This window comes from Aphelocoma coerulescens, chromosome 12 (assembly GCF_041296385.1).
Source record: "Aphelocoma coerulescens isolate FSJ_1873_10779 chromosome 12, UR_Acoe_1.0, whole genome shotgun sequence".
Taxonomy (NCBI): domain Eukaryota; kingdom Metazoa; phylum Chordata; class Aves; order Passeriformes; family Corvidae; genus Aphelocoma; species Aphelocoma coerulescens.
In genome coordinates this window covers 5,284,220-5,308,324 of record NC_091026.1, presented here as the reverse complement: position 1 = coordinate 5,308,324, position 24,105 = coordinate 5,284,220, and the positions used below count along the sequence as shown (strand labels likewise).

The following is a 24,105-nucleotide window of genomic DNA, read 5'->3' as shown; positions in this document are numbered from 1 at the left end:
GGAGAGAAAAAGCAGAAGCCAGGCAGCTGTGGGATGCACAAGGAGATTTATTGGAGAAGGCAGCATGGTGGGGTGGTGGGAGGGGAGAGGCTGACCCTGGCTAGTGCTGCCTGGGGCTGGGAGCAGGCAGAAGGGGCCTTTGCCAGCTGTGGGCCACACACTGGGGGAATCTCTGCCTCTCTGAGCCACGGGCCAGATGCCAGGCACCACTTCTCTTACAGGTCATCCACACTCCTCGGCACCTCAGCCATAAGGTTGCAGGCAGGTTTGTGCTTCTGCCAGTGCTGGACCTGGCATGCCCTGCAGAGGGGGAAGCTGCTGTCAGGGGCAGTGGAGCCACATCCATCCCTGGGGGCAAAGCAGCAACAAGGACAAACTCCAGCACCACAGCCCTTTGGGAGCTGGGGAGAGCTGATAAAGCCCAGCATTAGACCAAGAGGGAGGTGGATGCGGCCCCAGTTCTGGAGGTTAAGAAGGTTTAATGCCAGACCTTGCCAGATGGTTCAGGACCAGAGAAGATTTAATTTACTGCCATCATCCCAGCTGCCACAGCCCAGCCTGTCACCTGCACCCACGGGGTCATGGGTGCTTTGCTACTCCTGCCCCACCAAGGTGGAGAGGAGGGAGACAGTGTCACCACGGAAAACCCAGCCTGTCACTGCTGTCGCTGTGGGCAGAGGCAGCTCGGCACCTCGCATCTGCAACACAACCCCCACCAGCACCTCCTCCACCAGCAGCCCAGCACATCAGCCTCCCCACAAGATTTGGAGAGGTACGTGGCCAGCAGAGAGCCAGTGGTGCTGAGCAGTGGTGGGACCCTTGGCTTTCCTTGGCCCTTCCACTGCATTCTCCAGTGAAATCTGTGGTGCTTTGGGGAGCACTGAGGGGCTGCAGGGGGGCCTGGGGGGCTGCAGGGGCCCCAAGGGGGTGGCAGGGCTCCCTTACCGTGTGCAGTACCACTCGTTCCGGCAGCGAGAGCAGCGCTTGGCCGCTTCTACACCACACACCCTGCAGCGGGGCTTGTCAGGGGCCAGAGCCTCCATCATGTCCAGGCTGTAGGTCTGTGCCCACCTGTGCAGGCAGAGAGGGGTGAGGCTGCTTACAGGGAACTGCTGACTGGCAGTGAGCTGTCCCTGCTGCATCCTGCCACTGAGGGGACATCTCCAGCCAGTACCACAGACCCCTCTGTCCTCCCAGTGCTGAGCTCCAGCCCTGCTAATGGGAATACTGGCCCCACTGGGCACTCTGCATACCTGTACCAGGGCCTCACCTGCGTGCCTGGAACTTCAGCTCCTCCTCACTGGGGCTGAAGGTGTGCTTCACCTGGTGCTTGGCAATGGCCTCCCACTTCCCTGAGTTTTTCTTGAGGATATGGTCCCGGATGATAGGAACCTGGTGGGAGAGGCAGGGCAGGAGGAAGGGGTGCTAACAGCCTAAAAAAAGGTGCTGTGGTCTGGGGAGAAGGCAGCCTGCTCTGGGCACAAGAAGCATGGCCCTCCAGGAGGGCAAGCAGAGGCAGAGGTGCAGAGGGTGTCAGGGTGTTCTTTAGGGTACATGGAGGGGAAGCATCCACTCGCCAATGGGCATTGAGGTGAAACAAGGCAAAACCTTCAGGGTCCAGTGGGGAATGGGTGTTCAGCCCTGAGGCCTGGGCCCCTGAACAGAAAGCCCTGGGAGCTCAGCACCCTGCATGCGGCAGCAGCGTGAACCCCGTGCTCTGGAGCCGTTTGTCTGAGCAGATTTTTCCGCTCATCACTTCCCTGAAGATGAACACCCCGGGAAGGGCTGGCCAGCGCGAGAGGAAACATCCCAGCCAAGAGCAGCACGTGGAGCTCAGGCTCTGGAGCGGATGGTGCTGCTTCAAACAGCGCTGCCTTCTCCAGAAGAGTAAAAATAGCCAAGGAAGGGGAGGAGGCTGCTCTGGGAGCAGCCAAATGGAAAAAGGCCTTTCCTTAGCTTGGCTCAGCAACAAGGAGTGAGTTCACTGCTCTCTGGGCAGAGCAGGGAGGCCATGTCTGTGCTTCCAGCTGGCTCCCACTGCCTGCCCCCAAGCTCAGCTGCAGCCCTTGGCAGGGGCAGGAGCAGCATCGGCACAAAAGCAGAGCTATGGAGAAGGGCAGCAGCCTGGGTGAGGGCTGGAGGAGGTCCCCAGCGTAGCAGCTGCCTGTCACTGCGCCACCAACACACTGGCAGTCAAGCCACGTGGCAGAATCCATGTCCACCTCCGCCCTGCTGCCACCCCCAGCTCCAACAGCTCAGCTTGCCAGTCTACAGCTTCCCCAGCCCCAGCTCCCAGCCTGGGCCATGCCTCCAGCTCAGCCAGAGACAGCTCTGACAGGGCACGTCGCCCTCCTCGCAGGCCACGCAGCCAGCTGCGATGGGGACAGTGTGCTCCCACTGGGGACAGCCCAGATGGCTACTGCCCAACATACCCATCTCCTCCAGGAAGCAGTGTGGGAGCCTCTGGCAGTGGGGAAGAGCCTCTGTGCTCCCAGTTCTTCTCAGCAGCCTCTTTGCAGATCTGCCCCCACACTCAGTTTCTCCCCTCAGCTCACAAGAAGGCAGTAGAAACACATAAAAACACTTTTCTCCAGAGATTACCACTGCACAGATTAAAACCCCCAAGAACCTCTTGGCTGTTTAAAGACCATGATGGCCTAACTCCCAAAGGCCCAGACACCAGCTGGGAGCAGTTTAACTCCAGACTCTGTCTCCAGATCATGATGTTCCTCTGTACACAGTGTGCCAAGCAGCATCAGACCAGGGCTGTAAAAGGGGACTTCCCTTGGAAGTCCAGAATTCAACAGGACAACACTGCTAAATGTCAAACGAAGAGTTACTTGTCAAAACAAGCGTCTGTGTCTGCCCCATGCAGCTGCCATCCCAGGGGCTCAGTGTGACCTGGAGAGCTGTTTATAACCCAGCATTTATGTCTTTAGATGAGATTGCTTGGCCACAGCAGGGCAGGACAAGGTTCTCACGCCAGCCACGGGCAGCTTTGCTGGCAATAAGGGTATGACTGAAATGGGTACTTGGCTGCTTTTCCAGGGCATCACCACTCCAGAGCTGAGCTTGGTGTAAGAAAAAAGAGGTAAGGAGCTATCAGGCTTAAAGCAGAGCAGCTGTAAAGGTGAAGGAAAAGCCACAGGATACCTGCTCCAGGATGAGATCCTTTTTGGGAGGAGCAGGCTCTGTCACTGCGAGGTAACTCAGAAATCTCTGCATCTCCACCAGGTTGGGCAGCTGGTCAATGAGGACGTCTGTCAGGAATGCACGGAGCTGTGGCCATGGAGGGGGAGAGAAGAGTGAACAGAGAGAGGACAGGACAAGGGAGTCAGAGCTGGGGAAGCAGCAAGGCAAGAGCATGGATTTGGGGGGCACTGGCAGAGAGACCTATGGGGATCTCACGAGGTGCATGCACAAACACAAGCTTTGCTGCTGCTGCTACAGTGACAGACCTGCTGTTCTCCCACCACTGGCTCCTTGGAGCCCACAGTGAGGACAGGGACAGATATCTGGAGGTGCCCAGTGCTGGCAAGGGCCCAGGGCCTTCGTGCTGCTGGGTCCTACCTTGAGGAGCTGGCTCTTGTTGAAGCCATCGAAGCGATATTTGCGCTGGCACTCGGGGCTGAGCAGGAGGTTGAGGAGGGCAAGCCACACCTGCCCATCGAGTTTGGTCATCTTCACCTGGTCCTCAGGGGGCACCACGTGCCACGTGCCATTCTCAAACTTCTTGAGCTTGCCTGAGGGACAGAAGAACCAGGGAGACACAGTGCTGCCTGAGGGGAGACATGTCAGAGCAGGGATGCTGGCCTGTGATCACTGCCTTGCTTCACCCTCTGCTTCTGCCTGCCTCAGTTTCCCCACCCTTTGCTTCGCATAGCAGCCTACTTGGTAGTGGGGCAAAATATTAGAGAGCATGAAAACAGAAAGGACATGTATTAAACCAATAGTGCTGTGGCAGGAATAGAAAGACCCCTGAGACATCTCCCTCTGTACTTGGCCAAGAGCGTAGAGCACTGGCAGGCAGTGGGGCAGCCCATGCTGCAACAACAAAGTGGCTGGAGAGACCCATTTTGGGATACCAGTGTGGCCACTCTTCTCGAGTTTCCCCTGCCAGAAGTAGCATGACAATAACAGAAATGACAAAACAAGCTCCAACAGCTACTGTGTGGCTCTGGGGGATGGAGCAGGATGTGACCCTGCATCTGCACAACCTGGAAATGCCTTTGGGCTCGTCTCCTTCCAGTCCCTCCCTCAGGGCTCTGGATCAAAGCTCCCTCTCACACCCCGAGCGCACAGGCAGGGAGAAGGGATGTGTTTGGTGGCTGGAGGAAGGAGGAAAGCTCCCGCATCCAGCTGGGTTGCTCTCGGCAGGCACAGCCACGTGCTTCCCAGAGCTCTTCCTGCCCTGCCCCCACTGTGACCCCCAGTGCAGGGCTGGGGCAGCACGGGTTCCCACGCCCCAGGCCGTGCCCCACCACAGGACAGGCAGTGGGAGGCTGGGGGGTTGTGGGGGCCCACCTGGCTGCAGAGGGGAGGGCGATGGCCAATGGGCACAGCCTGATCAGGGGCTCTTGGCAAGAGTGAAGCTCAGGGACCAGCAGTATCATTGCTGCCTGGGAGAGCCCATGTCTGGCTCTGGTGAGTGCTGCCCCAAAAGGTGCAGAGAAGCTGGGATGGGCACTCTGGTCTTTCTGTGTCCAGAAAACTCCTCAGAGGAGGACGTGGGGCTGGCAGAGGTGCTACAGTCCGGTGCTGGCTGTGATCACTCAGAAGAGACCCAGCCCTGTGTGAGGATCAGCTTTTGGAAACGCTGCTGGGTCCCCAGCCCAGCTGTGCTGCAGCTGCTTTCGAGCTGAACAGCTTCAGGCAGGGAGCACTGGGGAGCTGGAGGGGAGGGTAGAGGGAGAACAACTCTGCAAGGGCTCCTACAGCAGTTGACTCAGTGGTTGCACATCCCAGCACAGCGCCAGATACCACAGGGCATGATCCATACCTGATTCCCAGCAGCTCCAGGGGCAATGCTCCACCAGGTCGGCAAGGAGGCAGGGCAGGTTGTGGGTGTTCAGCATCCGTGTCAGTGCACTCAGGGGCAGACTGGAGATACAGCAGAAAGGGAGAAAAGGCACTCACAGATTAGTGCCAGAATTGATATCTACAAATGCTCCCTGAGGCAACTGGGAGAGGCAGGAAAGAAACAATGATCTGGGCAGGGTGGAGTGCTGCTGTGTTTGCTTCCCAGGGCACAGTGCCACTGCCATTGTGGATACAGCCAGCTGCTGAAAGGGGTCCAGGCACCCACTGTGACCCCACAGGAATCCCATCTGGAGAGCTGGGCACATCCTCTGCTGCTCCTGGGCACCTACCTCTCCACCTGGTCGGTGATGAACCGCAGAACGGACAGGGCCTTCAGGGAAATCTCAAACTCCATCGTCTCTGCCTGCTTCTGCAGCTCCTGTGGAGGGACAGGATCAGCCTTGGGATTTCAGGCCCCATTTCCCAGGAGCTACAGGGAGGCAGGCTGTTGATTGCATTGGTAACCACAGTCTGGGTAGGAAAATACAGCCATGAAAAACATTTTCTTGTCTCAACTGTGCCAGCACTGCCTGTTTGCCAGCACAGCCACAGAAGTACTTGCAGCCCACAGTTGCTCTTCCCTCACGTCCCTGCCACTAACAGGTCATGGATGGCTACTGGCTGCAGTGCTTCTGCACAGGAACACCCCCTGAAAGAGGCTGGTCCCAAACTGCACCTCTCTCTGGGACCATCTTGTGGCCCATGGCCCTTCAGGGACCTGTTGAAGCTGCCTGATCAGCAAAGGAACCAGAGGAGGAGGAGGGAGAAACTTGGCCCTGGTGCAGCTGCAGTCCTATGTCCGCCCCTCCAGCTTGGGAACAGCCACCTAGAATATCTGCCTGTGGTTATCCCAGCCCACAGCTGTGCCATGCTCTCCAGACACCCATCCTCCTTCCCTTCCCAGACAGCATGGACACCCCACTCCTCCCCCATGACCACCCTCTGACTCAGCCTCTTTTGAGACCACGGGGAGGGCCACACTGAGAGGTGCCAAGTCCTTCTCCCTGGCTCAGGCAAAGCTTCTCTCCAGTCCCAGATGCAGCTCACACTTGGTGTGCAGAGCACTGACCTCAGCATCCTGTATTTCTCCAAAGAGCCACTGCCACAGTTCCCTTCCAGATTTCTGTGGTAAGCAGCTCTGTGCTTCCTGTGCTGGTGCCCCACACGTTACTAAGAGAGTCTTGTGGGCTCTTCCCCGCCGCTTCCCTCTCCAAACTGCCCTAGTGAGGTTTTTCCTACAGCTCCTCCTTGTATCCAGACCTCATCTCTGCTGCCTTGAGACAGAAAATATCTTTTGCCTGCACTTCTAGGGGACAGCAAAACAGGGGTTACCACCATACTCAGTTCCAAAGGACAACAGGCTCCACAACACAGGAGGTGGCAGGAACAGCTTTTTCATAGGGGTTATTGTACACAGAGTCAGGAGAGGCTGGAATGAATCAGAGGAAATCAGGCTCCTTGGGAGATGAGTGCTTTTGAGAACCCTATTGGCTAGAAGAGGTCTGGGGTTTTAAGTTCATGTCAAAGCACTTACAGACACCCCCTTCCCCTCCCCAGCTGGGAAAACATTTCCTGGAAAACATCCCTATTGTGCTCCAGATCCCTCCACTTCCTTCCCTTTTCTGAAAGAGAAGTCTGTGCTTGGGCAACAAGCCAAAGGATGGAGGCAAGGGGAGGTTCAGGCTCTCTAACCCTGCTCTTCCAGATACTCCTCCTCATGGGCAGTTCCAGGTGCTGAGAAGCAACAGAGACAAAGACAGCTCCTGCTCTGGGAAGGTGTGTGAATCAGCCTGGGAACACCTGACTGGGAAAAGTCCTAGGATCACTGCTGACCCGGACCAGCTCAGAGCAGGTATTTCTCAGAGAATAAAGAAAGCTGAGGGAAGCACATGAAGACAATTCCTGATTGTTAGGAGAACCCTCCCATGGTTAACACTGGCAGGCTATAGTGGCAGCCTGACCCAGGGTGACTTCCAAAACTTCAGGGAGAGATATCTGCACTGTTCCAAGAGCAACAGCAAATGGCCAAACCCCTCTACTGAATATTTTGCCCATCAAATCTCCAGTGTGTCCCACCCCAGAGCTCTGAGCGTGTCCTGCAGGAAGCCTCAGGCTGGCACTGGCACCAGACAGGGCAGAAGCCAGGCTGCAGAGTGGAGGGAGGTGGATGCAGCCACTAGCACAGAGAAGCACCAGACACCCTCTGAAGTGGCCAGGAGCTGCCAGGATTGCAACCCATGAAAAGGCCTCCCTGTGCCTCTGCAGGCTGCCCACATTCTTTACCACACGTGTCCCCAGTGAACTACAGGACTTTCTCCTCACCTGCATGGAGGAGGGGCTGGGCAGACCCTCAGCACGAAGCTCTGCTGAGGTCACTGCCTGTGCCTTGGTGCTCCGAGCTGCCAGCAGGGTCAGCTTGCGGTGGCAATAATCAATCAAATCCAGAATGCTGTCCTCTGCTGACTCGCAGATCTCCTTCACAACGACAAGGGTTTCACACAGGGTCAATCCCCACAGTCTCCCACCCCCAGGGACTTTCCACTTGAGGAAAGCTGGACTTGTTTCTCACCTTGTAAAAGAACACTGTCTCCAGGAGGTTGATGATGGAGGCTTCGTGGTGCAGCTGTGGGAGGAGAATGGTGAGAGTGAGGTAACAGGAGCAGCACTGGAGACACGGGCACTGGGACAGGGAAAAGGGCTCTTCTGAGAAGCTGCTTATGCAGTTGTGCCCAAAAACTAGTCCAAGAGAAAAATACAAGTGCTGCAACCTCCAAAACAACTCTAGTTCATGCAGTTCATATTAATATTTATGTTGACATGCCTGTGACACTCCAACACGCTGATGGAGAGCCACACTTCCCAGCAGGCAAGGCTCTTCAGGGCTCTGCCTGTGCAGCAGGGGCAGGACAACCCCTGCCCTCGGGTGAGTTGCAGGCCCTGGCACCAGCACAGAACCAGTGCCTGAGCTGGGACAATGCTCTGCATGGCTGTGCTTCTCCCAGGCCCTGGGACTGGGGCAGACAGCCTTGTCTGAGACTGGGAACCACGGGATAACTGCCCCGAGGCAATCGGCTGCTCAGGGAAGGTACCACCTTGCTCCCACAAGGTGTCATCCTGGACTGAAAATAGGTTAAAACTTCCAAGCCTCAGGCAGATTTCCCTTAGATCAAGGGTTGCACGCCTCTGCAAAGAAGCCCAGATCTGGAGATCGTTCCCTTTGCCAAGAATGGCCCAAGGGACCACTGCTCCCAGGAGCTCAGTAAGAAAAAGCCACATTTTTGTTAGCCCAGGGGCACATAACCCCAGAGAACCTCTGGCTAGAGAAAAACAGTGCTCAGAGAGGGGCAAATACCCCAGGGGTATCATTGCCTGGGAGCGAGGGCAGCGCTGAAAGCTGCAAGCCAGGGGCACAGCTGCCTCCAGGAATGTCTTTTGCCCCACCCAGCAGCTCCCAAAAGCCTGTGTGGGATTAGAGAGGGGACAGCTCTTCACAAAGCCAGGCTTCCCCCGCAGTGAGTCCCTGTCCCCTCCAGGGGCCAAGGGCATGGGCTTGCAGGTCATGGCTTTGGGAAACCAGGCACTTCCCACTGTGTCCCACTGCCCACCTCAGCCTGGGGAGATGCAAACCCTCAGCTCTGAGACCTTCAGGGTGACATTTACTTTCAAGCACAGCTGTGCCTGACCCATTTGCAGGCTCATTCCCACCACCCCCTCTACTCACCACCACATAGATGGGGAAGGTGCTTCTCGGCTTGAAGTCCTCCAGCCGGCACAGCACAGGAAAGACCTTGTGCTTCCAGATCTCCACAGAAATCAGCTCCCCAATGAGAACAGGAATCTAGACAGGGAAGGGATAGGGAGGTGAAGTCTTTCAGACCAGTGCTGCAGGGGGAACCAGTTTGTTGCTAATGGTCAGCCAAAGAGTCGTCCAGGGAGGAGGGTGGCCTTGGGGCACTCTGTATTCACTCAGCTCAGAAACAAGCAGCTTCTCACACCAGGGCAGAGCTCCTGGGGCCGCAGAGGGGGAAGGTGACCCCGAGGAGCTGGGCAGGTCCAGGCAATCTCACACCCTGGGGCTGAGACACCTCAGGCATTGGGCAGAGATCTGCAACCAAAGGCGCTGGTGCACATATGAGACCAAAACAACATCCAAGAGAAAAACCAGACACTAGCAAGTAGAAATACCACAGATTGACCTTTAATTTTTTTTAAAAAAACAGAACTGGCACACCACCAGTCAAACGTCTTTTCCAGAGACACAACAGATTCTTCAGCATTTTATTCCAAAACTGCACACTGCCCCCAGGACAAGCCCAGCTGGAGGCTGAAGGCCCAGCGTGGGGATCACTCCTGCACCCAGGGAGGCTCACCTTGGTGTGAGTGACCAGCAGCTCAGTGAGGAGCTGCTCCTGGCCAGCTGAGGCACTCAGGATGCCGTGCATGTTGAGCTTCTCCACATACTCATGCTGCCGAAGCCATCTGTGGGGCAGCCAGCGAGGACATCAGTGCCACAGACTTCTGGCCACTGGCTTGGCGAGGATCCCTCACGCAGGGAAACCTGCTCCTATAACCCCCAATCCCCCTGCTGTGCTCTGAGCCTGGGGCTGCAGCTCTACTGGACAGCCCTGCCCGCAGCAACACCCTCACTGGGGACACCACAAAACTAGGGGGAGCCTCTCCATCACCCCATCCCACACAGACCCTCGGATCCAGGACCCTTCCTTGCCCCCGTCCCCCTGGACCCTCCAATCTCTCACTCCTTTCAGGAACACTCCAGAATTGCAGGCCCTCCTCCCACCCCATCCCACCCTGACCCTCTGGGGTCACCTCAAAACCAGAACCCCTCCTCTCTACTCTAAACCTTCTGGGAACCCCTCCTTACCCCCACCATGACCCTGGGAAAGCCCCAAAACTGGGCCCCCTCCTCTTCTCCCACAGCCCCAAAGGGGACCCCCCAAATTTAAAGACCCTCTTTCATGTTCTTGCTCCCAGACACCCCGGGGACACCCCACCGCCGTGTCTCCGCACCCCTGCCCGCCGATGTCCCGCAGCTCGGTGCCCTGCAGGGCCCGCACCAACGCCTCAGCCTCGGCGGGTGGCAGCGGCCCGGGCACGGCAGCCATGGCGTCGGCGTCGCTGTGGCAACGGCGCTGCCGCTACCGCCCCCTGGCGGCGCGGAGGACTCGCCACAGGCCGGCAGCAGCAGCGGCGAGGGGCGGCCTCTGGTGCCCCCTGGCGGCGCGGAGGAGTGGCCGCAGGCAGCGGGGCGCTCCGGGGACACACGGGGGGATACACGGGGGGACACACGGGGGGACACACGGGGGGACACACGGGGGGACACACGGGGGGACACACGGGGAACACACGGGGAACACACGGGGACACACGGGGGACACACGGGGGGACACACGGGGGGACACACGGGGCACACACGGGGGGATACACGGGGGGACACACGGGGGGACACTCGGGGGGACACACGGGGGGACACACGGGGAACACACGGGGAACACACGGGGGGACACACGGGGGGACACACGGGGGGACACTCGGGGGGACACACGGGGGGACACACGGGGGGACACACGGGGAACACACGGGGAACACACGGGGCACGCACGGGGCACGCACGGGGCACGCACGGGGGGCACGTGGTGGGACAGGGCTCTACTGAGGGCCATCGCTGCCATCACTTCCAGCACATGATGATGTTGGGGTCATTCTCCAGGCGCTCATCCAGTTCCTTGTAACTCATGCCTGGGAAGTAAGACAGGGGGGTGTTAGTGGGGTGTCAGTGGCGTGCCCAGTAGTGGTTTCGGGGGGCTGGGTGTGCTCCCCAAGCCCTGCCCCTGGCAGCATGGGCTTGGCAGCCTGGCTTGGAGAAGAGCCTGGCCCGCAGTCATGTCTCCCTGCGGTCTGAAGGCTCCCAAAGGGGCAAGAACCCAGGACCAGTGCACAGCTGTGGGCAGGCAGACATTCCCGTGTCTCCCACCAGCCCCGGGGCGCACACGGGGCAGGGGATCCTATGGATCCATACCAGTCTTGCAGCAGATCTCATCGTAGCTGTGGCAGCCCGTGTACAGCCGGGCTGGGTGGCTCCGCTCATCCTGGGCAACCTTGACGGGGTATTTCTGGAGCCGCCGGATAAGGCCCTTCATCAAACCAAACTGGATAAGCCTCCTGGGGATGAGAGGGAAGAGACTGGGACCACAATGCTGAGGTGCCAAATGGCCCAGCTCCCTGCATTCCCTTCCATTCCACATGCCCCACCACTGCCTCATGTTTCCTACCCTACAGACACAGGCATTGGGTACTTCCTGCTCACTCTCTCTGCCACCCCCAGGGTCACCACTGCCCTCAGGGGCTGATCAGGAGGGCTCTGACCTCTCGTCCACCCTCTGGAGCTGCAGGGTGTAGCGGGAGATGAGGTCTCGCACGGTGGTGCCAGGGCTCAGCCCGCAGTACAGCTGGAAGACATCCCTGAGGCCGGCCCTCTTATGCCCTGCAAGGACAAGCCACCAGTCAGCTGCCCTGTCCCTCTGCCTGGGCCAGCATCCCCAGGCAGGGTCACTGTACCTTGTTTGGTGACGTAGGACAGACACTCTTCCTGGAGACCCTTGTCATCCACCAGGTCCTGGACCTTCGGCGTGGTGCAGTAGACATTGGAGTACTGGAGGGTGATGGAAAACCAGCTCTGCTCAGCTCTGGCTCTGAGACAGGCCCGGCCCACTCCAACCCTGCTGTCCCCCCTCCACAGCCACCCTGATGGCACAGCTACTGCCCAAATCCTGCTCAGAGCCCTACGCTCTGTGGCCTGACCCACCTGGAGTATGGAGACAAGTGTGACAACTCCATAGTACCTGCAGATGGACAGGAAAAGGTGAGAGGTGCTCTGGCAGCGCCCACCCCCCTCCTCAGGCTGTCCAGCTCCTCCAGGCACTCACAGCAGGTTCTGCACAGCGATGCGCACCAAGTTCAGCTCCACATCGGCTTCCGCCGAAATCTTCTGGACGTGCCGAAATCCATCAATGTAGGGTAAGATCTGGGAGGGGAGGAGGCAAGAGTTGAGGGCAGAGAGGCATCACCCTGAAGCCCAAGCAGCTCCCCTGCATCTGGGAGCACCTGGGATGGGCAAGCTCCATCCCCAGGTGCACTTTAGCCTTGTGCTGGTGAATGATTTGCTCACAGGCCCAAGCACAATGACAAGGGCAGCACCAAACGGTGCTCACTGATGTGATCTCCAGGACAACCCAACTCCCCTGATGGTCTGGAAACAGATCCCCTTCAAAGCGTCAAGCACACGGACCTGCTGCGTGGTGAGATCCCACTGGGAGTTGAAGAAGTCATCCTTGTCTTGGGTGAAGACAGGGACATCGTACTCCTGCACAATGGGGGGGTCCGGGCGCTGCTCGATCACCTTCAGGTGGATGGTGTTCGACTCATCTACTTGGGAAAAGAGAAGGCTCAATCTCCACAGAAACCTGGGCTCCCTCAGGAGCTTGCAACCAACAGCCCCAGGACACCACAATGTCACACAGAACAAGGTGTTTGCAGCCCATAACCCCATCCCAGCCATCCCTTAGAGCCAGGTAGGGCAAGGCTGGCTCAGACACCCCCAGCTCCAAGCACTGACAGCAGGGAGCTGCTGGGATCAGTGCAGGCCCTGTTCTCACCGTACCTATGGGCAGGGTGCACTTCCCTTTGGCATTCAGCTCCTCCAGCAGGATGGTCATGATGGGAACCAGCTTCTGTTTACTCTCCTCGTTGGAGATGAATCCGCTTTCCAGCTAAAGAGAGCAGAAAGTCAAGTCAGCTCCTCCCCACAGGATTAGTGGCTATAGGAGTCCAGATCCTGATCTCCTTTAAAACTGAAGCGATATGTAGGAAACCAGCACAATCCCCTCCACACTGTAAACCCGGCCCCTGTCCCAGCAATGCCCAGTGACCCCCAACATGCTCCAGGACGCTGCTGAGGTGCCCACGCTCTGTGGGGCGGATCAGGAGGCAGCCTGGCAGTGCCCAGGCCTCACCTCGAGGGTGGTGAGGTAGCCAGCCAGCTTCTTCACAATGGGCTCCAGCGCACAGGCCTTGGCTCTGGCGTCGCACACGAAGCCCAGGTTGAAGAGCAGAGCATTCCGGCTGTACTTCTTGTGCTCGATGCACACGGGGCAGCCGATCAGCTTCTTCTCCATGGCCGTCCTGTGGGGAGACACCTATGGCCTGTCCCTATGCCCTCAGGGAGGCTCGAATCCCCCACAAGGATAGTTCCCAATCGGCTCTGGAGGTGGGGGCTTCTTTACATTGCAGGAAAAATGATGCCTAAGCCCTACATGCTCAGAGTGCAAATCACAGTCTGAAGAAGGGGGACAAAAAAAATCAGCCCTCAGAAAAGGAAACAGTCTCCTTTGGAAACCAGCACAGCTCTCCTGACTGGTCTGACTTTCCTGGATTTAACGCTGGCGGAGCAGCAGATGCAGCACCACCCCCCCCCGCCCCAAATCTGACCACCCACCCTCGGCACGGGTACCTGGGGGCACCGCAGTGACCGTGCCGGGCACGGGGCCAGGAGCCCCCGCTCGCTGGCACTGCCATCCCACCGAGCTGTCCTCCGCACCGAGGCCGGCGGCGGCGGGACAGCGGGGCCCCGGGGGCAGGGACGGGCTCTGCCCGCACTCACACGGTGATCAGCTTGTTCTGCAGCTCGGGCTTCGTGATGACATACACCTGGATGGTGTCAAACAGCTCCCGGGAGATGAAGTCCTCCGGGACCTGCGGCGGCACAGGAGGCTCCGTTCCAGCCGAGCCCCGTCCTTCTCCGGGGAGCACCCACCACCCCTGTGCCCCCTTCCCCTCCGTGGGCGTTACCATGGCCCAGTCCCAGCCCCCCCGCCGCGGCCAGGCGCTGCGCGCCCCGGGCCGCTCGCCCCGCACCTGGTAGGTGATTTTGGGCCCCAGCGTGGGGTGGAACTCGCTGAAGAACACGCACTCGATGCGGCCGCCCATGGCGGGACGCGGAACAGCCGCAGCCCCGCCGGCCACCGTAGCGCCGCTCCCGCGGAATCGCACGGCCGCGCGGTGGGGCGGGCCCTCGTATTGAGCGACAGCGCTGTCCGCCACTCAGCGGCGGCGTACGGCGGCGGGGGCGGGCCTTAGCGCAGACGGACAGCCCGCCTCAGCCAATCGGAGCCCGCGCCGCGGTCCGGCCGTGTCGGCGGCGGCGGTTCCGCCCGCCCGGCCAACATGGCCCTGACGGCCGAGACCGAGTCCCGGCTGTACCGCTCGCTGCGCGTCGCCTCCGGCGCCGCCGCGCACCTCGTGGCGCTGGGATTCCCCGCCGCCGTGGCCGTGCTGGCGCGGCCCGGATCCAGTGAGTGCCGGTGGGGCCGGGGCCGGGGGCGCGGGGAGGGCCGGATGTCTCAGCTCACCTCACCCTGCCCTTCCCTTGCAGGTCTGTTCTCCTGGCACCCGCTGCTCATGGCCCTCGCGGTAAGTGCCGCCGCCCCGGTCACCGCGCCCGCTGCCGTGGAACAGGCAGGGGCCGTGCCGGTGGAGTCCCTGGGTGGTGGGTGCCGAGCCCCGGGAGCTCCCGGGTGATGGGAGGCCGAGCCCCGGTAGCCCCGGGCGGTGGGTGCCGAGCCCCGGGAGCCGCGGCGCAGGGGCGTTTGGCCGGTGCCAATCCCGCTGCCCTCTGCCCCCCAGTTCTCGTTCCTGATGACGGAAGCGCTGCTGATCTTCTCCCCGGAGACCTCGCTGCTGCGCTCCTTCTCCCGCAAAGTCCGAGTGCGGGCGCACTGGGCCCTGCAGCTGCTCGCCCTGCTCTGCGCGCTCCTGGGGCTGGGAATCATCACCTACAACAAGCACCTGAACGGCAAGGGCCACTTTGTCACCTGGCACGGGCTGACGGGGCTGCTGGCCGTGCTGTATGCCGGAGGGCAGTGCGCCGGGGGCGTGCTCCTGCTCTACCCCAAGCTGATGAAGAACTGGACGCTGGCCAAGCTGAAGCTGTACCACGCAACCTCAGGGCTGGTGGGCTACCTGCTGGGCTGTGCCAGCCTGATGCTGGGCATGTGCTCCCTGTGGTTCACCACCACAGTGACCGGTGCCTCGTGGTACCTCGCCATGCTGTGTCCCGTCATCACCAGCCTGGTTATCATGAACCAGGTGAGCAATGCATACCTGTACCGCAAGCGGAGTCAGCACTGAGGGCTTAGTGCTGACCTGAACTTCCCAGAATGAGCTGGGTCTCCCTTTGCAGCCCCCCTGCTCGCACAGGGTCTCCTTAGAACTTGGTTTCTACCTACTCGTCTTTCATTAGTCCTGGATTGTCCATAGTGTCTTGTCCCTGGGGAGCAGCTGCGATGTGTGTGACACCTCACCCCTGCCTCGGCAGGGACGTTCCTCAGCACAGGTAAACCTGCCGGTCCCTGCGGCAGCTTGGTGCTCAGTGCTGGGAAATGGAGGGCTCACTCAGGATTCCAGCTCCTTTTCCCTTCCCACGCAGGGCTGCTTTGGCGCAGGCAGGACAGGGGCCATCCTGGTGAGGAGGGCAGGGAGTCCCCTCTCTCCCTGGAGGCTGCAGCAGGCCCCACGCTGCCTCTCCTGCTGCAGGGGCAGCTTGGTCAGGAAAGCACAGGGCACGGTTATGGCTTCAGCCTTGGCAGGGCTGGGGCAGGGTGGTGGCACCCGAGCAACGGTGCTACAGCAGCACATGTGTCCCCATGGCACGGGCACTCCCTGGGATCAGAGCGGGCGGCTCTGCCCCGAGGCCCTGGGTCTGGGCACCCACTGCCACGCACAAACCCCTCCAAACCCCTCTGTGGGCTGGGCTGGGCCTGCTGGGGTGGGGTCAGTTTACAGAGCAAATTACTGAGCCAGGCTGTGAACCTGCAGTCAGCAAGTGATTGTGTCCTTCGGAGGGGCACAGGGAACAGCGTGAGCATGGGGGGAGGCACAGAGCTGGGGGATGAACCTTTGAGAAGGCAGGAAGAAACCTCCTTGCTGGCACAACAGCCTTCCTTCCAGCACGCATCCTGCTCCCGGCAGGGCTGGAGAGCTGGGAGCGGCTCCCAGGCTGAAAAATTCCTCTGTATCCAGAGCTTTTATTCAATAAAAATTTCAGGCAGCTAGAGTGCAACAAGCCCTCTTACTCCTTGGGTGGGATGACTTTTGGGGTGCAGGCAGACCTCTCCCCCTGCAGATTTCCCATCTCCTGCTGGGAGCACTTGGGAAGAAACCCCCTCCCCAGCTTCCTGACAACACCCCCCAGGGGCTGCTCTGTGCCAGGCCCCCCACCCTGCCCGTGCTCTGCTGCAGGAGCCAATGCTTTCAAAGAACTCTTTATTGATACCCAAACATCTGTGTTCTTCCCATTTGACAAAACCTTCTCGTGTGGTCCTTTAAAAAAATAATCATTACACTGCTGATCCGCATCTCGGGCTGGGAATTGCCCGCTGGATCAGGAGCTGTGGAGGCTGTCGCAGGGAGCATCCTCTCCAGCCAGGAAAAAAACCTCATCAACACAGAAGGAGAGAAAAGAAAGGAGGAGCCCGTATTCTACCTGCAGGAAGGAAAACCTGCTGCCAGAGGAAGCAGCAAGAGCCCCACTGTAAAAATTAATTCCAGCTTCTAGTGTAATCTGGCAAACGGATTAGCTGGGGAGCAGCCAAGGGCAGCAGCTCCTCACAGGGGGAGGGAGCAGGAGAGGGAGGAGGAGAGAATCCCTACCGCACAAAGCCTGGAGCTGGCAGTGTTGGAGCACCACCAGGAGGGACTGGGTGGCCTCTGCCTGCCCAGTGTCCTGTCCCCTCCTACCCAACAAACTTCTCACCGGTCCTGGTGAGCTCCTGCTGGGGCGGGGGGAAGCTCCCCGTGGGAAAGGCAGTTGGAAGAGAAACCCACCAGCTTTCCCATTGCCTCAGTTAGGGACAAAACTACCTTCAGAAAGGAGGAAATAAGTGTTGAGTGCTCTGGCCAAGCCCTGGCACAGAGGAGAAGCTGACTTCGATCCCGCGAGGGCCAGCACAGCGGCTTGGGGCAGGGATCAGCCCCGTGTCCCTCTCCCAGAACAGCCCCCGCTGCCTGCGCCGACTCCACGGCCTGTCCTGTGCTGAGGGGAGCAGCTCCAGGAATTCCTGTCCTCACCGTGGTGGCAGTGTCACCGTCCCGGGTGCCTGGTGCTGGCCGCGAGCAGCAGCGAAGCGATGGAATGAGGTATCCCCCGCCTGTGCCGCGGGAGGAGTCCTCGCTCCCGGCTGTGGGGGACACGAGGGGGATTAGCAGCTCTCCAACGGAGACAGGGCAGGAAGGGGGCCGGTCACAGCTGCGCCGGGGCATCCTGGAAGCTGATGAGGTTGGACTCCTGGCCGGGACTCTTCCCGGCCGCGCCAGGCTCGGGCAGCAGTGGGCTGTCAGCCTTCGCTGCCGCCTCCTCCTCATCATCCTCCATGCTGGGCCAGGCCGACTGGTCCTCCACTCGCTTCAGCCGCTCGTTCAAGGCCTTCAGGGCCAGCTGCCTGCAGGACAAGGGCAGGTGGGCGGGTTAACCCCGGGTCAACGGCTCTGCCCCATGGGGCACCATGCAAGTCAGTCCCTGGCTTCTTCCCAGCAGGAAAGGGTGGATTCAGTAGTGCCAGGGAAGACCTGGAGCACCTAGGACTGCTTCACAGAAATCCACTCCAGCTCCCAGACTACACACAGAGATTTCATGCCACGTGGTGCACTTGGAGGCTGTCAGGACAGCACACGGGCTGCTCTGGGAATGGGGAATAAAGGCATAAAACAGGGCAGGAAAAAGGGAGCGCCAGCACCTTGTCCAAACCCTCCCGCCAGATGTCAGGAAGGCCAGTGCTGGCTCTGCTGGAGGGCTGGGGTGTGGGGCTGACTCACTGCCCTCTCCTGCGCCAGGGTGAACTGGTGCAAGGCTGCCATGACCAGGGGTTGTCACTGCCCCGGGCTGTCCCCCTTCCTCCTGCAGGGACCCCTAACCCTGTCTGCCCCTTTCCCAGGATCTCCCCTGCCTTTCCATTGCTGCTCCTCATCTGGAAGAGCAGGATAACGTCCCACCAGCTCCCTGAAATGCTCCTCACCACCTCTGTGGCACAGCAGCCCCCATGGAGAAGGCCCCTCCTGAGCTCCTGCACCTAAATCTCCCCTTCCTCCTTGTTTGAATTTTAAACCCCACCCTCGCTGTCCCTAAACATGATCCCCAGGGTCAAGGCAGGGCAGGTGGTACCTTCTCCTCTCGGCGTCCTGGGGGTCCGTCCCCGGCAGGCTGATGGTGATGGAGGACGGGGCACCCACGTCGTAGCGCTTGACGGTCTTGCGGCACAGCCGCACCTTCACCAGCACGCTGTGCACCAGGTTGGCCACTAGACCCACCACGGGCTGCAGGATCTCGGGGAAGAAAGTGGCGAAGGCGAAGTGGTCGCTCATGTCTCCGCGGCCTCTACTGTGCCGCTGGTAGAAGCGTAGATAGACCCAGCTGGAGAGGAGCCCGAAGCCGTACGAGGCCAGTACATTGCTCTCGACGAGGGCAGCGAGCCGCAGCAGAGCCAGGAGAAGGAGCAGGAGCATGGGGACAGCCTTCATTCTGACCTGAGGCACCTTCAGTACGGTGCTGTCCCCCATCGTCTGCTTGAGGGCCACCAAGACCCCCCCAAGGAAGCCCAGCCCGCCGTGGATGCGGACAGCGAACAGATAGTCGAGGTGGAAGGAGGCCACATAGGTGAGGAAGTAGGCGAGGGCCGCCAGGAGCCCCACGGAGATGTTCACCACGGCGAAGAAGACGAGCAGCTCCAGCGCGCCCCAGAGGGGCTCCAGCAGCCGCCCGGCCGCCCCCAGCGTGGCCAGGCTGGCCGCCAGCCCCCAGGCGCGGTCCTCCACCAGCCCGTGCGTCAGCAGCGTCCACACCCAGAAGTTGGGGGGCAGGAGGTAGCCGGGCGTCACCCCCAGCCCGTAGGCCGTGTCCAGCCCGAAGGAGAGCAGGTACAGCAGCACCACGGCGGCGCTCAGCGACTTCACCACCACGCTGGTGCCGGCCAGCGCCGCCAGGAAGTGCTGCCGGGCCACCGGCAGGTACCGCCGCATCTTCGGCCCCGCGGGCGGGACGGGGCGGCCCCGCGGGGGATGCCCGGCCCCACCCGCCCGCCTCCCCGCGCCGGGCCCCGCGCAGCCCCCGGCCGGCCCCGGCCCCGCTCCCTCCCTCCGCCGCCGCCGCCGCCTCGGGCCAGGCCGCGCTCAGACCCTCTGCTGGGCCAGGCCGGGCGCGGACAAACAGCGCCGCTGCGCATGCGCGGAACGGGAGCGCCGGGGCGGGGCCGGCGTGGGGGCGAGGCCAGGACATCGCGGGGCAAGTCGGGACTTGTAGTCCGGCCGCGTGGGCAGCGCGGGGCGACACGGGACAAAGAGAGGGGGGGACACGGACACGGGGGGACATGGGACAAACGAGCGACAGAGAGGTGGCAGAACACGGTTATGGGGCATGAGGGGCACAGTCATGGGGATGCGTACATGGGGGGCACAAACCCTGGGAAATGGGGATATGGACACGGACGGGCTGGACACGGGGCGCACTCGGGGACATTGACCCCCTGCAACAGGGGGGAGACGGGCGTGGGGACACAGGCACAAGGACACGGGCATGGAGTAGGGCGTGGGACGGGTGACACACTCCTGCGGGGACACAGGGAGAGGGGGGAGTCCGGGGGGGCTGAGCCCCCGCTGTCCCCCAGCCCCGCCTGTGCAGCGTGTGGGGCTCTGTGAGCCCACGGCTCTGCGGTGTCCCTGCCTGTCCCGTGTCCCTACCCCCCCCGAGGTGTAGCAGGTGTGAGGGCAATGTCCCACCTGCCAGGAGCACCCCGATATCCTGCGGCCCCCCCACATGCTGTGTCCCCCCCAGCCGTGCCCACGTCCCCGGGCAATGACGCAGCCACCGCCTGTGAAGTGAAAATATGAACATTATTTAATAACTGAGTCTCTGTAATAAACCATTTGAAAATATTTTACAAGGAGTCACACGCACGATATCTTACAAATTGTCTTTTTGTTGGTTTTTTTTTTAAGTTTTCCAACTCTTCTGTACAAAAAAAAAAATCAAAACCCAAAAAAATTAAAAATAAAGAAAATCAATTAAAAACCCAATGCCTTTGAATGAGCAGAGAGAAGCTTTTGGGTGGGGAAAGGGCAGGAGGTGACCCCGGCGGGACGGGGGGCCCGGGGCCACGCCCCCCCTTCGTCTCATTGGTTTTTAACTTAAAATAGACTATATATGTATATATTTATAGGTATGTATAGTGGTGGTTTTCTGGCAGAGCACCTAACTAGACTACAGAAGTACACACACTCCCGGTAACACAGAGCCATCTGTTCAAACACGGTTCCCAGAGACAGTAACCAAACACACACTGAAAAAGCTACAAGCAGAATGACCATTAATTAACCCCAGCACTAATTAGCGCCTGGCGCCCTCCCCAGCCCCCCCGGGGTGGCTATGCCGAGGAGGCTCCCCTGGACCCGGTTGATGGGGTGGCTCTGAGCGGGGTGCCGCGGGGGGGTGAGGGTCCCCAAGGCCGCCCAGGGACCCCCGGCACTGCCGGGAGCAGCGGGGGGCGAGGGGGGGGTGGGTGTGACACCCCGGGGTGTCACAGCTGGGCACCCTGCACCGGGCCCCTCCAGCCCCGCGGCACCTTTTCTGGCTGGGTTTGTGGGGTTTGTGGGGTGCCAGGGCTGAGCAGCCACGTCGTCCCCTCCTTGGCACCCAGCGGATTGAGTGGGGGGGAAAACACCACCCCCCCCGACCTCCCGGGCTTGAGCCCCAGCCCCTGGGGACACCACTGCGGGGCCATCTCCCGTCCCCCCAGCGCTGCGTGTCCCCAGCCAGGAGCTCCGCAGCGCCCGGGAGCAGCCCCGGTGCCCCGAGGGACGGGCACGGGCGGCCGGCAAGTCCCTTCGGGGGACATGTGGCACCTCCCGCTCCACTTGGCACTCGGGGACGTGCGGCACGTCCCGCGGCGGGGCATGTGGCGTGACCCACTCGGGGACACAGGGCATGTCCCCCAGGGGACAAGCAGCACGTCGCCCCGGCCAGTGCGGCTTCTTTGGCAGGGCAAGGGGGTCCGGGCAGGGCTGGGGGTGGGGAGCAGGGCTGAGCGGGCAGGATTCACAGTGATCTGCAGAACGGAAAAGAAACAAAATACTTTCTCCGCAACCCCCCCGCCCCTTCCCCTCCCCCCCTTCGCCCCAGTATCTGTGCCCAAGAACGGCTGAGCCCAGCGCAGGGACCGGGGCTCCATCGTGCCCCGGCGCAGGCAAGGCCACTGCCCCCCGCCCCTGTCCCTGCCCGCTCCCAGCCCCAGCCCGCAGGGACGAGCCCGCAGGGATGCTGGAGCTGCCCCACACGCCCTGGGGCCGGTACCGCTAGAACAAATGATACTGACCCGCACACTCAAGTCCTTTCTTTTTTTTTTTTTTTTTTTCCTTCCCCCCCTCCTTTTTTTTTCCGTTTTTTTTTTGTTTTGTTTTGTTTTGTTTTTTGTTTTTTTCCCATGTGTCCTCGTTGCTGACAATAAACCCCGCCGGTCTCCAGGTGAAAATGTTGGAAACTCGATGTAGAAAGATCTGCTTTAAAATCTTCAGGCTAAAAAAATAGGCGAGGTGGATGGGGGGGGGGGGGGTCGCGGGCGGAGGACACCGACGCCACTTTTCCAAGTCCGAGCGGCCGGGAGGGCGTGACCCTGGGGCACCGTCCCGGTCCCCGCTCTGCCGGGGAGCCCCTGCCCGCACCCCGGCTCTTCTTTGGCTGCGGCCGGTGGGGAGAGCGGGGCGGCACCGTGGGGGTCCCCGAGGCGGCGGAGGGGACGTCGCTCCCGCTCCACCGGGCCGGGGAGGGGCATGGAGATGGAAGTTGAAAGAAAAGAGAGCTGGCGGGGGCGGCCAGGGGGTTAAAGGCAGGCGGCCGGGGGCAGTGGGTGCCGGCTGGTGCTGGAGTAGAGGAGCAGCAGCTGCAGCGAGAGCAGGACCCCCAGGGAGGGGGAGAAGGAAGCCCCTCGGCCGCAGTCTGAGGTATCTTCCTGAGTGGGCGAAGAGAGAGGGGCCGTGGGGCATCCCCAGCAGTGCCTCGGCAGCCCAGGGGCACCCACCTCCCTGCAGCCCTGGGCCTCCCGCCCTGTGGCGCAGCCCCCGGGAACGACCCCTGGTGCTGCTCTCCCTGGGACCCCATGGCTCTGCTCTCCCCCCAGGAGAGGACTCCATAGCATTGCTCTCCTAGGGACCCGTCATAGCTCTGATATCCCCAGGCAATACCCCAGGGCTCCTGCCCCTCCTCCCCATCCCCCCCATCAGAGGGGTCCCCCCACAGCACTGCACCCCCGGGGATCCCCTCGTGGTTCTGCTCCCGCCAGGGGACGCATTCACCTCTCCGTTCCCCCCTCAGGGGTGACCCGCTCAGCTCCGCTCCCCTGGGGTCCCCCCATGGCTCCACTCCCCTGCTCAGAGGGAACCCACTGCCCGAACTTCCCCCTGGGCACCACTCCACAGGGGAGCACTCCACAGGGGACCACCCATGGCTCTGCTCCCCCACCAGAGGATACCCACTGCTCCCATCCCTTCCTAGGGGACACCCCTGGCTCTGCTCCCACCACCTCCCCCTACACCACACGTACTGTTGCATTGTAGTCGAAGCAGATGTGGGGGCCTTTCCGGTAGCGGGGCCTGTCCACCAGCTCACACTGGTTGGGGTCCCTCGGGGGGGCTTTGCAGGTCAAGGAAACCACCAGGGACAGGGCAGTGGGGGCTTGTAGGGCAACCCCAGTGCCTTTGGCCACAGGCCAGATCCCTCCACCCCTGCCAAACTTCACAGGTCTTTGCCCCCCTGCCTGTCCCAAAGACCACATGTCCCCCCACCCCGCTGCCACCACATCCCTGTGGGATGCAGCTGAGACATCAAAGGATACCTCTTACCTCTGCCTGCAGCAGCTTGACAGACTCACACTGGCTGCACAGGGGCTTGTCAGCCACCACGAAGAGCAGGTTGGTGTTGGCCAGTCTCTGCGCGTGGAAGAGCCTGGGGGTGTGAAGGCGGTGGGACCCCACTTACCCTGTGCCCCAATCCCCCCCAGCCTCAGTGCCAGCCCTGCTAGTGTGTGGCTCTGGGGAGGCTGAAGCAGCAGCACCTCCCCAGACCCAATTTCATGACTGTCCTTCACCTCATCCCCATCCCTGTCCCCAACCTCATCCCTATCCCCATTCCCTGCCCTGGTCTCCACCCCCATCCTCAGCTCCACCTCCCTCCCCATTCCCATGCTGAGGGGCTGCCCAGGGACTCAGCACTGATGGGCTTCCAGGGCTTGGTCCCACACAGAGGAGCTCTGGAGAAGTCATCACCCACAGCCCATGGGGACACTACTGTTCCTCTCTGTCCCCCCTCCGGGTACCACAATCCCCCTGAATGCTGCACAGCATCTCCAATCGCCCGCACACAGGCTGCTGCATGGGGATCTTGGCAAAGGCACCTCGGGGGTGTCCCCAGCCCTGCCCAGGGGTAGGACAGCAGGGACAGACCCACCTGGAGCAATTGCCGCAGTCGATGATGGCATTGTAGGTGGCGTTGACAGTGCTGAAGTAGTACTGGGTCTGCTTCATGATGCAGCTCGTCTCCCTGGCCTCCATGCCGTCCCCCGCCACCTCCTCTGTGCCAGCACAGTGCTGTGGGCCGAGGGCCACCAACCCCCCCAGCCTCTGCCCACCCCCAGCCCTAAGCTCCCCAGGGACTCACCCGTCTGGAACCAGCTGCTGTAGGTGAGGCTGTACAAGAACTGCTGGAACAGGGACCTGGGGAAGGAAAGTGTGGCCACATCAGGTGTCCCAGCCCCAAGGACACTCCAGTGTCACTTGGCAGTGGAAATGACCCCAGGGAGGGGACATGGCAGGACTCACCAGGCTGCGGCCGAGGTCCACCAGGCGAGACTCAGGAGATCAGCCACAGTGGGCTGTGGGCAAAGAGGGGGCAGTGAGCTGGCAGGTCCCCATGAG

At 61.0% G+C, this 24,105-nt stretch overlaps 5 protein-coding genes across 7 annotated transcripts in view; 1 reads left to right on the top strand and 4 right to left on the bottom strand.

Moving 5' to 3' along the window:
- Positions 1-29: 29 nt before the first annotated feature.
- ZMYND10 (zinc finger MYND-type containing 10) lies at positions 30-10,773 on the bottom strand. Its single transcript, XM_069027548.1, has 12 exons — positions 10,108-10,773; positions 9,450-9,558; positions 8,801-8,917; positions 7,649-7,702; positions 7,402-7,554; positions 5,370-5,458; positions 5,000-5,100; positions 3,571-3,743; positions 3,154-3,279; positions 1,271-1,392; positions 946-1,071; positions 30-300 (listed from the first exon to the last, which is right to left on the bottom strand). The coding sequence occupies exons 1-12, from the start codon at positions 10,200-10,202 to the stop codon at positions 216-218; spliced, it is 1,350 nt and encodes a 449-aa protein (XP_068883649.1). The 5' UTR covers positions 10,203-10,773; the 3' UTR covers positions 30-215.
- NPRL2 (NPR2 like, GATOR1 complex subunit) lies at positions 9,262-14,156 on the bottom strand. The gene is made up of 12 exons (XM_069027550.1): positions 14,011-14,156; positions 13,757-13,848; positions 13,110-13,278; positions 12,758-12,866; positions 12,386-12,522; positions 12,024-12,121; positions 11,903-11,939; positions 11,656-11,749; positions 11,464-11,581; positions 11,117-11,259; positions 10,722-10,836; positions 9,262-9,558 (listed from the first exon to the last, which is right to left on the bottom strand). Exons 1-11 carry the CDS (start codon positions 14,080-14,082, stop codon positions 10,769-10,771), a joined length of 1,137 nt encoding a protein of 378 aa, XP_068883651.1. The 5' UTR covers positions 14,083-14,156; the 3' UTR covers positions 9,262-9,558; positions 10,722-10,768.
- A 121-nt stretch (positions 14,157-14,277) lies between these two features.
- On the top strand, positions 14,278-16,207 carry CYB561D2 (cytochrome b561 family member D2). Its single transcript, XM_069027874.1, has 3 exons — positions 14,278-14,446; positions 14,528-14,565; positions 14,779-16,207. The coding sequence occupies exons 1-3, from the start codon at positions 14,320-14,322 to the stop codon at positions 15,280-15,282; spliced, it is 669 nt and encodes a 222-aa protein (XP_068883975.1). The 5' UTR covers positions 14,278-14,319; the 3' UTR covers positions 15,283-16,207.
- A 192-nt stretch (positions 16,208-16,399) lies between these two features.
- Positions 16,400-19,231, bottom strand: TMEM115 (transmembrane protein 115). Its single transcript, XM_069027873.1, has 2 exons — positions 18,311-19,231; positions 16,400-17,591 (listed from the first exon to the last, which is right to left on the bottom strand). Exons 1-2 carry the CDS (start codon positions 19,162-19,164, stop codon positions 17,393-17,395), a joined length of 1,053 nt encoding a protein of 350 aa, XP_068883974.1. The 5' UTR covers positions 19,165-19,231; the 3' UTR covers positions 16,400-17,392.
- A 2,122-nt stretch (positions 19,232-21,353) lies between these two features.
- The window catches only part of CACNA2D2 (calcium voltage-gated channel auxiliary subunit alpha2delta 2), a 208,562-nt gene continuing 205,810 nt past the window's right edge, over positions 21,354-24,105 (bottom strand). The window contains exons 30-35 of one of the 3 annotated variants that reach the window (XM_069028440.1): positions 24,010-24,062; positions 23,849-23,904; positions 23,639-23,762; positions 23,028-23,137; positions 22,737-22,825; positions 21,354-22,145 (exon numbers count right to left, since the gene is read on the bottom strand). In XM_069028440.1, coding sequence (XP_068884541.1) covers positions 22,017-22,145; positions 22,737-22,825; positions 23,028-23,137; positions 23,639-23,762; positions 23,849-23,904; positions 24,010-24,062 — 561 coding nt within the window. In that variant the 3' untranslated portion in view covers positions 21,354-22,016. The remainder of the gene's footprint in view (positions 22,146-22,736; positions 22,826-23,027; positions 23,138-23,638; positions 23,763-23,848; positions 23,905-24,009; positions 24,063-24,105) is intronic. The other 2 variants (XM_069028438.1, XM_069028439.1) reach the window with 2 other exon arrangements.

Excerpts from the sequence above, each read along its gene's own strand:
- ZMYND10 (XM_069027548.1), bottom strand. The coding sequence starts at position 10,202 with ATGGCTGCCGTGCCCGGGCCGCTGCCACCCGCCGAGGCTGAGGCGTTG. Across the intron at positions 5,459-7,401 it reads CCAGCCCCTCCTCCATGCAG|GAGCTGCAGAAGCAGGCAGA; the intron begins GTGAGGAGAAAG and ends GTCCCTCCACAG. Across the intron at positions 1,393-3,153 it reads AGGATCTCATCCTGGAGCAG|GTTCCTATCATCCGGGACCA; the intron begins GTATCCTGTGGC and ends CTCTCCCACCAG.
- NPRL2 (XM_069027550.1), bottom strand. The coding sequence starts at position 14,082 with ATGGGCGGCCGCATCGAGTGCGTGTTCTTCAGCGAGTTCCACCCCACG. Across the intron at positions 13,279-13,756 it reads CAGAACAAGCTGATCACCGT|GACGGCCATGGAGAAGAAGC; the intron begins GTGAGTGCGGGC and ends GTCTCCCCACAG. Across the intron at positions 11,582-11,655 it reads GTCCTACGTCACCAAACAAG|GGCATAAGAGGGCCGGCCTC; the intron begins GTACAGTGACCC and ends TTGTCCTTGCAG.
- CYB561D2 (XM_069027874.1), top strand. The coding sequence starts at position 14,320 with ATGGCCCTGACGGCCGAGACCGAGTCCCGGCTGTACCGCTCGCTGCGC. Across the intron at positions 14,447-14,527 it reads GCTGGCGCGGCCCGGATCCA|GTCTGTTCTCCTGGCACCCG; the intron begins GTGAGTGCCGGT and ends CTTCCCTTGCAG. Across the intron at positions 14,566-14,778 it reads CGCTGCTCATGGCCCTCGCG|TTCTCGTTCCTGATGACGGA; the intron begins GTAAGTGCCGCC and ends TCTGCCCCCCAG.
- TMEM115 (XM_069027873.1), bottom strand. The coding sequence starts at position 19,164 with ATGCGGCGGTACCTGCCGGTGGCCCGGCAGCACTTCCTGGCGGCGCTG. Across the intron at positions 17,592-18,310 it reads CAGGACGCCGAGAGGAGAAG|GCAGCTGGCCCTGAAGGCCT; the intron begins GTACCACCTGCC and ends CTTGTCCTGCAG.